Source organism: Notothenia rossii (assembly GCF_949606895.1).
Source record: "Notothenia rossii genome assembly, chromosome: 7".
Classification (NCBI taxonomy): Eukaryota; Metazoa; Chordata; class Actinopteri; order Perciformes; family Nototheniidae; genus Notothenia; species Notothenia rossii.
The window spans coordinates 39,304,867-39,317,336 of NC_136905.1; the positions used below are offsets into that span (position 1 = coordinate 39,304,867).

Sequence of the window (12,470 nt, forward strand, 5' to 3'; positions counted from 1 at the left end):
ATTCATCAGTGTCTCGCCGTGATGCTGGCAGGCAATCAGTCAGGCCACATATCATACTTGTTACATCTTATTTGTGTGCACATTCATTAGGCATTTCACACTTGCAGCTAAATTAAAAAAGGAACCACATATGTATGACACCTGAAAATCTACTTTACATGATTAAGAAAATGATTAATTTTGTTACTTTTATTGTCATTACAGATATTAGTATTCATTATTAGTACAGGTACTAGTAACGAAACGGTTGCTCTGCATTTGACCCATTCTGGTGTTAGGAGCAGTGGGCTGCCATTATTTTATACGGCGCCCAGGGAGCAGTGTAGGGGACACCTCATAACATTTGGGGTGTATCTCAATCTCGAGTAAAGCTGCTCCAGAGCCACTATTTCAAGCATACTACGTAATCGAGTGCCGCCGAAGGACTGTTCCAATGTCCAACATACTTGGAATTCTACCGAGCCCAGCGTACTTCGTAGCGAGAATTTTCGAGGCTGCACATGTGTAGACTCCGCGGTCTTAAAATCCCCACAATGCTTTGCGCACGGACCAATTTCCCCAAATCTGTGGCGGAAAATGTAAGGCGGGGCCTCTCATATGACGCACACCTGCACACCTGCACACTTGCTCGCCTGTTCCAATGCTAGGAAGTATTCTTGCCTCGCTTCTGAAGCAAGTGACTCGGAAGACATGTGCTACCAAGTATGTACTCGACATTGAGAAACACCCACAGGCTATTTCGGGGACTTGAACCAGTGACTTCGCCATCACTGTTTGTATACAGCCTTCAGCCTTGAACCGTATGAAGGAATACAGGGGGATCATTAGTTTTAGATGGAAAAAGAGCCTGACTGCCGGGAAATACAGCTTTGAAGCCTCGCATGGGCATGCTACCTTCGACTTTGGGGGTTGGAAGTTGAATTATGCATTGGAATCATTCTGCATTTCAGTCAAGTTACGCTAATCTCCAAAGAATCAGCACCTTTACCATGAAACCACTATAGAAAAAGAAGGCTCAACATGTCGTGTCAAAATTAAAAGAGCTACAGTCAGACCTACAGAGCCTGAAGGTCAAGGCATAACAACATCTCACAAAACACAAAAATAATGTGACAAATTAATGTAAGGAAGGGTCTCCTCATTGTTCTTACAAAGCTTATTGTTGTGTGAATAATATGTTTGCTGTCTTTAAAGCAAAAGTGTAAAAACCTGTTTGCAGTATTTTGACTTGTACTTCTGTTTCTACTCTAAATGACTAAGGAGCATGTTAATGGGCAGATGAAAATGCACTTATATTCACATCTAAATACAGATTAACCCCACCTCCATTGTTTCCAGCAGAATTGTATTCCATTAATAATTGATACATTATATTTGATATGGAATGTGATCTGTGTACATCCAGCCTGCTTTTACTTGGACACGGAAAGTAAAGGCTGCTCTGACTGCATTATTTCAAGCAATAAGAATGTTTTATCATGCATTTTGAAATGCATTTCCAACACATAATATTCAATCAGTTCTAACCCTTTTACTTCCACTGCCAATGTATGACATGATACTGCCAAAAACACAAAAACGATAATGAAATATTCAGGACAATGCAACATTAGAAATCATTGAAATCCTGCTTTACTGTTCATATGGTATCTCTGCCTATTTGCCATTTTAATACTTTAAACATATTTTGAAAGTTCCCCAACAAATAAACTAATTACTAGAAAAAGTCAACATCTCTACCAACACACTCTCTCAGCACTACAAGCTGAGTTTCCATGGTAACCCTGGCACAACTGTTTAATTCGTTTCACACACTGATGTAACTGATACTCCATCATCAGTACGGTTAATATTTCTCCTGCTCTGTCATTTTTATTTCCTTTGGGAAACATTACATACCGAGACGTTTTTGCGGGGTGTGAGGGTGGGGGGTGGGGGTCAAGATACTTAGGTATGTAACAATCTATAATTTGGTGATGCTGATTTTACATTCTGTAATTGTATGATATCAAGTTTGTGTCTGTCATCCTGGAAGAAGGTTTTGTAATTGAAATGATGATTAAGAGAACAGAACGTTTGAATTTTCTCCATAGATAATAACATGCCTTATGTGCCGGGGGAGAGTAGATGCATGCAGCCAAGATGATGTCATCTCTTTGGGATATGTCCAGTCACAAGTGGCCATGTGACCACTCAGTGAGTGACCCTTGACAGAGTCATGGGTCAGTTATCTCATGACTCAGCATGTATAAGCAGACAGATGAATGTGAGGAGATCTGTGTTACTGTAGAGATCTGTATGCCGTGAGCCTTTTCAGAAATACATTCATTTAAGACTCAGAAGGACAACTCTTTGACTGGATTATTGAAATATGTCTTAATGCTATTCATGTTTTTCAACTTTGGAAGCACTTTGAAAGGTGCTGTATAAATGAGCTTGCCTTGCCTAGGAGGGATGCTACTTTCCCTGTGCTTTTTAACATTTGATCTCCTTTAGAGGTTTTTTGGGGGAGCTTTTGCTCACTTAACTTCAATACATTTTTATCCTTTTGTAACCAGAATATTAGTTCTGCTAATGTTACACATGACTGTATCATAAGGTGTCCGATTTCAGATGGTGTACTTACACAAAAATGCTCACATAAGGATAAAGAGGATAGATCTTTAAATGCTAGCTGGAGTATTTACCAATCGAGTGTTGCAGAAATTGTTTCTTCAATCTATGATGAATTTGCATTTGACCAATTCCATTTCCTGTATCCCATAGTCAGCGTTTTTTTGAATGTGTTTTCGTTTAAATGTCTGAAATAAAGTCTGTGGTTAACACAAACTGAAAAGATTACTACATTTGGTTCTACGACTCAAAATACATCTGAATATGTCTAAAGCTTCAATGAGTTCTGTTCATGTATCAACCTGTGAGTGAAATGTCCCCGGAAAGTATATTTACTTCTTCTTCTTAATATGTGGAGATGACCGTGCTGATCAAAACCTAAGTATCATCATCAAGTGAGAAATTGCCAACGGTCTTATTTTCTGCAATATTCCACAGCTTTTTGCTGAGGGAGCCCTGGCGATGCTAACTTCAGGGTCGGCCTACAGGATACGTCATCACTGCAGCACTCTGTTCTACTTCAGCTCCAAACTACATCAGTGTCTGCACGGTGTGCAGCACTCTGTTCTCCTATAGCTTTAGACAACATAAAGCAGTCTTCCTGTGTGTTCACGGTGTGTGTACGGTGTGCAGCACTCACAGAGCTGGGGCTGGAGTGCCGGCGCAGTTTGGGCGACTCCTTGCTGGCGGACGTGGTCTTGGCGGCGAGGCAAGCATTGTTCTCCGAGTGGACCCTCTTCACCTGGCTGACGGGCTTCTCGAAGGGGTCGAAGCCGCTCTGTGTACGCTGCACTCTCACCTTCCTGTCCTCAGGTATGGTGTCCAGGGGCTTGATGACGGAGTCTGTTCCCTGGCAGCTGCGTGTGGACATCTTTGTGACACATATCTGTCAAGACGGAAGAGCAGAGAGAAGATACAAGCGTTTGAGAGCATTAAAGAGGAAGATACATCTGCGATCGTCAGTGAGTGCCCCTGCTCCAGATCCAGTTTTTAATCTCAGTCAGTCGTGGTCTCTCCCTCCCTGTGGAGCCCTGCTTCTACCTCTCTGCTGTAAGAGAGCCTTTCATCTGCCTCTCTCTTCTCCGATCAAAACAGATACAGCTTCTGTCGGCTTCACTGCACACACACATCTCCGACACACACCCATTCAATTGAGCAGCCATGCTACAGAATGTCTCCTGCAGGGCCCACGCAGAGCCGTGCACACTCCCCGTCCATCTCCAGAAACAAAGCCCCCACCAGCTGCTCCCCCTCCACGGACCGTGTGTAACGGAAACAAAAGACGCAGGCGGCATGACATGTTTTGCCACGGCTCCCTCCAGATTAAATATTTAGGCCTGGGCTCCCCTGCAGGAAAACTTCTAATTACTTGAATACATAGGGAGGAGTCGTCTTGCAGTCTCTGACTTTTTAACAGGCCCGGGTTTCATTGGTCAAACAAGTTATTCCCACTGCCCTCCTCTGTCATGCTAACATGGAAAACTCTGATAGCAAAGATTATTGATGCTGTGGTTTACTACAGTATTACTTTACATTATTCTTATTTTTAAATGCATATGAAAACACACTTCCCACATGAGCTGATATGTTACATGAACAATATCAGATCAAATAATGCAGTTGCCCCCGTGATTGTTTTGTATATATAATTGTTCTGCTCTAACAGTGTACCAGACAGTCATCTTCTAGCTGAACTTCATTCTATGTATTAAGCACACAATAATGGTTACATTGTTTAAATATATTCAGAAACATTGCATTAAAACTATTTATCCGTTACCTATAATAGGTTTATCTAAAACTGTTAACATCTATCAATCTGTTAGTTATATGAAATGTCTTAGAGCTGTTTATAGAGGACACAGTTTGTTGATTAACTTTCACAGATTGAACATTAGTTAACAACAGCGTAGTAAAACCCTCAGCTGAAATAGGGATAGTTGGTGGAGGAATGAAGTCACCAGTTTGAACTATACGGGTTATTAGGATTTGATATATTAATTATTACAATAGGTTATTTTATGATTTGGAATTTAAAATGTGCACTTTTCTGTATTAATGCACCACATCCCTTTTTTGTCTCCCACCAAAATAAAGTGAAGGTGATCCAGAAAGAACAACTGAATAATATGTCTAACCAAATGCATGTGAAGTGGGCCAAAGAATAAACAAGATGTAGGAGGGGAAAAAGAGTTGTCCTAAACATGAGCCCATATCAGACAGTCCTCAGTGACAGCATTTGAAACAGAACATGAACAAAAAACAAACAGCGTCATTTAGGAGCGATCACACTGCACTGCATCAATACTGCATGAGAGTCTGGGGAGGGGGTGTTCATCATGGCTGTGTTCTCACTCTGCCATCAGAGGGGCTCCAGAGTTATTCAGACAGAAGAGTACTGAGCAGAGGCAGTGAGTTTAACAAAACTCTATGAAGAGTTTCTGAAAGACCTACCACTCTCTGAAACTTGAACCAACTGCAATACGTGAACTACTGTAGGTTTAATTCAATGTATTAGATTAATTTCAAAGTATATTGATTTGAGTTGTAGGGTTAGCATAAGGGTTAGGGTTAGGGTTAGGGTTAGCATAAAAACATCAGTTTATAAAACTGTATATATTCCTAGAAAGTGCAAAAGTACACCTCTGCCTCAGCAAGGCAGAAATAAATACTGATTCTCTTGAAGGTGTGCGACTGTAACCTCTGGTGTTGGTGTTGTGTTGCCAGCCCAGTCTTCATGAATCATTCTATGAACATGAAGATTATCGCAAAGGTAGATATATAGGCCTACACAGATTGGCAAATACTTTTCTACAAAACACACAAAATCCTAATCCTAAATCCGAATCTTTTATGTAAGAGCGCCAATCCTTTGCTCTTTATTGGTGATATATTAGATAACTACAATAGCATTTGGAGATCTTTTAAAAAAAATAGCATAGAAATTGGAAAAATGCAAAGGTTGTATTGGCTTTAGGAACAGATTTGGTAGCCAGTACCATTTATGATCGGGTTCTAAATTGGTAAAATAGCCAGACTTGAGCTCAATGGCCAATAAATCCATTATTCAATCTTAAATTCTTTATCTTTATTTATATAACCTCTGATCTCTAAACCTACAGCCATCTGCAAAGACAGATAATGACGTGGAGAGAGCTTACTCAGTGCCACAGCGGTTAAAAGCACTGACTGACTGAACACAGGGACTGGGGTAACTTCAACGTTTTACAAAGTGTGGATCTACCAAAGTGAACAAAACTACTTCTAAATGCAACATCTGTGGGAGGCTAATGTTAACCGAAGAAAACAAGCCCCTACTTAAATATGTATCCACCATCATTCATATAGAACTCAGAACGTGTGATATTTTTGATTTGATATTTGAGAGGAAGGAGTGCTCGGCCTCTGCCTGCTGCCGCTGTAACTCTGCCTTCTGTGAGCCGTCAGATCTTAGGGCAACTCTGCCTTCTGTGAGCCGTCAGATCTTAGGGCCTGAAGCAGTTCAACAACCTTTTTGCCTTCAGGTAAAATGATTTATTATGAATTATGAATCTGCTGAATGTCTGCCTGACATCTCTTAGTGGATGTCTGCAAACCACATAAAGCTCAACCTGAACATAAAGCTTTCTCTTTCAGGTAAGGACTCTCTCATCCACGACCTGACTGTTAACAGCACCTCTGTCTTTCTGCCGGACAACCAACTGTCCTAAACTACAGCAAACAAAAAGATCTGCTTCAGGGCACTGCTACTGGCCTATGGTGCTGTGAATGGATTGGGTCCTTCTTAATTGCAGGAAGTGTTTCAATCAGGGGTGTCAGACTCAATTTCATCGCGGGCCAGATCAGCATTATGGTTGCACTGAAAGGGCCGGTTGTAACTTTAAGACTATACAAATATACATATTAAAAAAAAATATATATATATAATATATATATAAAATAATGTATTATACTACATTACTGCCTCTGCATTGGATTATTATCAGATAGGCTAATAACTTCATAATTAAGTCTAGGGCAAATAATTGTAAGTCTCTTTGTGCGCATGTCACAAAATGAGATGCATTGTGGGACATGAAGTTTAAATGGCAGTGTGCTTCTGTAAAGCGGCATGTAACCATATAATAAACTTATTTTATTCTTTGAAAGCTCTTGCGGGAAACATCAAATGAATTCCTTGAGTTTGACACCCCTGTTTAAACCATACACTACATTATGCGCACTTTGCTTTGCATCGGCTCATCGACTCACCACTTCCTCACTGCTAGTTTGACCCAGGTACCTCTTAACTAAAACATGGCTGTTGGATGTAATGGCTCCAAAATATTGGAACCAGCTCCCGTTATTATCAGGATCGCTAAAGATGTACACATCTTCTGTCGGATAGAGTCAAGACCCACCTGTTTCAACTCCACACTGGCCATATAAAAAAAGTAACAAAAAAAACCCTCAATTTTGTACATAAGCCGCTTTCACACCAAGTACTTTGCCGTAAGAACCGATCGCGTTCACACCGGAATAAATTCCCAGAGAGAAGATTAGGCAAATGAAGCCGCTGACGTCACTTCTTCTTCTTCTGCTTTGGGTTTACTGGCAGGCCGCAAACCACTTCACGGTGTATACTGCCACCCGAAGTCCCCGGCCGGAAGTCCCCGGAGTTGGGGACTGGCTTCAGTAGAAGCTGCTGGGACTCCCAGCAGCTTCTAGAACGCCAGAACACCGACACCTCCTCATCTCCACCGCTCCCATGTTTTCTTTTGTGTTGCCATAAGTTATTCTCTCTCCGTTGGTGCGCGGGGCTAATGCTAATGCTAATAATGCTAATGCCAGCAAATACAATGGCGGCTTCAAAAAACTTTTCCGAGTTTTACGGGGCTTGATTTGCAATTCGCCCAGCCAATAGAAATTGGAACTTTTTTCTCCCCAGGAAAGTACCTGCTCTCTTGCAGGGACTAAAAATGGGGTAACAGTTCTCATGAACTAAGTTCTCTTTTTGGTGTGAACGCAAAGTCCCAGGAACTATCGGAACTAAACGGGAAAAGTACGGGGAAAAGTACTCCGGTGTGAAAGTGCCTATAGCCATTCGAAGTCACTTTGGATGCTGTTCTTCCATGCATTTGTTCAACAAGTCAAGGAAGTAGGATACAAATATATACTACAGTTAAATGTCTGTTAACATATAAACTCCAACAATGTGAGAGCAAACACAAATACATTAAAGTAATGCTGGTAAAAAATGTCATAAGGTTGTGCCAAAGAAAATTTAGGGTTAGGGTTACATGGGTAAGGTAACTATTTGTATGTTAAAGTGGAACATTATTATGTAATTATACCAATTAAGAGCGTAAGCACACGGAGACGCTGACTTTAAATAAATGTATTATGTCAGCACATGTGACATAACTGTTTTAGGTTTTAAAATAAATAATATTAAGTTGAATCTAATGTACTTTTTATTTAAACTAAATATTATTGCTTTCAACTAACCTAATAAAGTTATGTGACATGTGTTGACATACAGTAATACATTTAATTATAGTCAGCGTTTCAGTTTCTTCAGTGTGATAGGAAGACTTTACTCATTGGTTAAGGCAGCCTGTGGGTCCCTGGCTTTCCTCTGGATGAGGGTTACCATGACAGGAAAACCCCTCCTCGGATGCACCGTCACCATACCGTATCGATTGTGGTTGAAGGACAACCTCTTTAATCACTACACTACGACAGAGAGACGACACATCAGAGCCAAGAACAGAAAAAACACCTCATCCTCCTCTATGTGTGTGTGTGTGTGTGTGTGTGTGTGTGTGTGTGTGTGTGTGTGTGTGTGTGTGTGTGTGTGTGTGTGTGTGTGTGTCTGTATGTGTGTGTGTGTGTGTGTGTGTGTGTGTGTGTGTGTGTGTGTGTGTGTGTGTGTGTGTGTGTGTGTGTGTGTGTGTGTGTGTGTGTGTGTGTGTGTGTGTGTGTGTGTGTGTGTGTGTGTGTGTGTGTGTGTGTGTGTGTGTGTGTGTGTGTGTGTGTGTGTGTGTGTGATTGCTGGTGTGTCCTGAAACACAGTGAGAGTCCATCTTGTCCATCACCAAAAAGGCTTTTGTTAGTGTCGTTGTGATAAGCATTAGTTAAAAGAAGTTGTTTGTCCTATTGTTGTGTTGTATGTGTTGACAAGACTATAACAATGTAAATAAACGTTTACCAACACCTACTATACATTTGTAGATTGCACTTATTTATATGAAACGTAACGCTTTAAACTTAGACTGCTTATTACTTATGAGTTTGTTATTAACTGTTTATAACAATATTACAGACTAATTTATTATGTTCAACCAATTGTGTATTTGTTTTTGATCCTAACTAACCTTTTTAATGCTAGCTAGTTAGATGTTATCGGATCTTAAAGGTGGGGTAAATAATTTTGGAGAAACCAGCTTGAGTGCGCTAGAATGTGAAAATACACAACCGGAAAAAATCTGCATTACATTACATTACATTACATTGCATTTAGCTGACGCTTTTATCCAAAGCGACTTACAATAAGTGCATTCGACCAGGAAGATACAACCTTTAAGAAAACAGAATCATATAAGTACATCAGGTTTCATAGAGCCAAACATTTCAAGTGCTACTCAACTGGCATTTAGAAAGCCAGCCCTTTATTAGTATATAAGTGCTTTGTTAGTAATTCTATCGCTCGAAGTGGAGTCTAAAGAGATGAGTTTTCAGTTTGCGTCGGAAGATGTGTAAGCTATCTGCTGTCCTGATTTCAATGGGGAGCTCATTCCACCATTTTGGAGCCAGGATAGCAAACCCACGTGTTTTTGCTGACGGGAACTTGGGTCCCCCTCGCAGTGCGGGTGCAGCGAGCTGTTTGGCTGATGCAGAGCGGAGTGCACGTGCTGGGGTGTACGGTTTAACCATGTCCTGGATGTAGGAAGGGCCAGATCCATTCGCAGCATGGTACGCAAGTACCAGTGTCTTGAAGTGGATTCTAGCAGTTACTGGAAGCCAGTGAAGGGAGCGGAGGAGCGGTGTGGTGTGGGAAAATTTGGGAAGGTTGAAGACCAGACGAGCCGCTGCATTCTGGATGAGCTGCAGAGGTCGGATGGCACATGCAGGTAGACCAGCCAGGAGGGAGTTGCAGTAGTCTAGGCGTGAGATGACGAGAGCCTGGACCAGAATCTGCGCTGATGTCTGGGTCAGCTGGGGACGTATCCTCCTGATGTTGTAAAGCGTGTATCTGCAGCAGCGGGTTGTAGCAGCGATGTTTGCAGTGAAGGACAGTTTGTTATCTAGGACCACACCCAGATTCCTTGCAGTCTGAGTCGGGGAAACAACAGAGGTGCCGATGTTGATTGTTAGGTCAAGAGTGGGACAATCTTTTCCCGGAAGGAAGAGCAGTTCAGTCTTGTCAAGGTTGAGCTTGAGGTGATGAGCAGACATCCACCGAGAGATGTCTGCTAGGCAAGCAGAGATGCGTGCGACGACCTGGGTCTCTGAGCGGGGAAAGGACAGAATTAGTTGGGTGTCGTCAGCGTAGCAGTGGTATGAAAAACCATGCGGGCTAATGACAGACCCGAGCGAGTTTGTGTACAGGGAGAAGAGGAGGGGACCAAGAACCGAGCCCTGAGGGACCCCTGTAGTTAATTGACAAGGGTCGGACTCGGACCCTCTCCAAGTAACCCTGTAGGTGCGGTCGTTGAGGTATGAGGTGAGGAGGGAAAGTGCAGTGCCTGAAACTCCAAGTTCTTGGACAGTGCGAAGGAGGATCCGATGGTTCACCGTGTCGAATGCAGCAGACAGGTCCAGAAGGATGATGACAGAGGAGAGGGAGGCTGCTTTAGCAGTGTGCAGTTTGTCAGAGACAGCAAGGAGAGCAGTTTCTGTTGAGTGACCTGCCTTGAAACCAGACTGGTGCGGATCCAGAAGGTTGTTCTGATGGAGATAAGAGGAGAGTTGTTTAAAGACAGCGCGTTCAAGTGTTTTAGACAGGAACGGGAGGAGAGAGACGGGCCTGTAGTTAATAACATCAGACGGGTTGAGAGTGGGTTTCTTAAGGAGAGGGTTTACTCTTGCCTCCTTGAGACTGTTTGGAAAGTGACCAGAAGTTAGAGAAGTGTTGATGAAATGGGTGAGAAATGGTAGAATATCAGGAGCGATAGTCTGAAGGAGGTTTGAGGGGATAGGGTCCAGAGAACAGGTGGTAGGACGGGCAGAGGTAACGAGGGTAAGAACCTCACTTGGAGAGAGAGGGGAGAAGGAGGTCAGTGTGTGGGTGAAGGGAGGGTCTGGTGACCCAGAGGTGAAGGAGGTCAGTGTGTGGGTGAAGGGAGGGTCTGGTGACCCAGCGGTGAGTAAAGGTGAGTCAGAAAAAGAAGAGCGAATATCATCAACCTTTTTTTCAAAATGGTTAACAAAGTCGCTTGACAGAAGGGAGGAGGGGGGAGGTGCTTTGGGGGGGTCCAAGAGGGTGGAGAAGATAGAAAATAGTTTTTTGGGATTGGAATAGGAAGATTGGATCTTATCTTGAAAGAAAGTGCTTTTTGCCTGAGAGATGGAAGCAGAGAAAGAGGAGAGGAGAGCCTGATAGGTTAGGAGGTCGTCATGGTGTTTGGATTTCCACCATTTCCGCTCTGCTGCCCGAAGGATGGTTCTATTAGCACGCAGTGCATCATTTAGCCAGGGAGCAGGAGGGGACTGACGAGCCGGCCGCGATGTGAGAGGACAGAGAAAGTCCAGAGAGGATGAGAGAGTCGAGAGGAGAGTTTTTGCAGCAGTGTTTGGAGGCAGGAGTTGGAACGAGTCAGAGGAAGGGAGGGCTGAGAGCACCGATGAGGCAAAGGTAGAGGGGGAGAGGGAACGGAGGTTACGGCGGACAGGAGCAGAGTTAGAAGAGATTAGGTTGCTATGTTTGGAAAGGGGTAGAGAGAATGAAATGAAGAAGTGATCGGATGTGTGGAGCGGGTTTACAGAGAGGTTAGAAGTAGAGCAGTTCCTTGAGAATATGAGATCAAGGACATTGCCAGCTTTATGAGTTGGTGGGGATGGAGACAGTGAGAAAGCAAAGGTGGTTAACAGAGATGTTAGTTCAGATATCTTCCCTGTCTGGAGGTTGAAATCTCCGAGAAGTACAGCGGGAGGGCCAGTTTCAGGGATGTGTGAGAGGAGATTATCTAACTCCTCCAAGAAGTCCCCCAAGGCGCCTGGTGGACGGTAGAGAACAACAATGGTTAATTGTATAGGATGGGTTACTGTGACGGCATGGAATTCAAAGGTGGAAGGAGTGAAATTAGGTAGCTTGAAGAGGGAAAAGCTCCATTTGGGAGAGAGCAGGAGACCAGTGCCACCTCCTCTGCCAGAGGGTCTGGGTGTATGGGAGAAGGAATATGCTGTGGAGAGAGCTGCTGGGGTGGATGTGTTGGATGGAGTGATCCAGGTCTCCGTGAGAGCAAGGAAATCCAGAGACTGCAGGGAAGCGTAGCCAGAGATGAAGTCAGCCTTAGGGACAGCTGACTGGCAGTTCCACAGGCCCCCTGAAACGAGATGTTGGATCTCAGTGGAGCATGTGGGATAGACGAGAGCAGGCCGGTGAGATCGATTAGGAGAAACACGGGGCCAGTGATAATTGCGAGAAGACACATGAACAGGAATGCAGAAAATACACATGATTATAGCATGAGGGGCTAGAGAACCCAAGAGAATTGAATAAAACTAAATAACACCAGCGATACTTGGCGCAATCAGAGTAGGATTTGCCTCCTCTTTGCCTCCCACGTGACTCCCACAGGACTCTTAATGTCTTTGTCAGTCTTCGTCTGGCTGACGCTGAAGCTGACGCTGCAGGAAAACGCAACCTAAGATGG

The 12,470-nt window shown here is 43.3% G+C and overlaps 1 protein-coding gene across 3 annotated transcripts in view; it reads right to left on the reverse strand.

Annotated features, from left to right (window-relative positions):
- The window catches only part of cdk14 (cyclin dependent kinase 14), a 312,730-nt gene that overhangs the window by 190,509 nt on the left and 109,751 nt on the right, over positions 1-12,470 (reverse strand). For all 3 annotated transcript variants that reach the window (XM_079640605.1, XM_079640607.1, XM_079640606.1), the window contains one exon: positions 3,254-3,499. In XM_079640605.1, the coding sequence (XP_079496731.1) occupies positions 3,254-3,499 (246 nt within the window). The remainder of the gene's footprint in view (positions 1-3,253; positions 3,500-12,470) is intronic.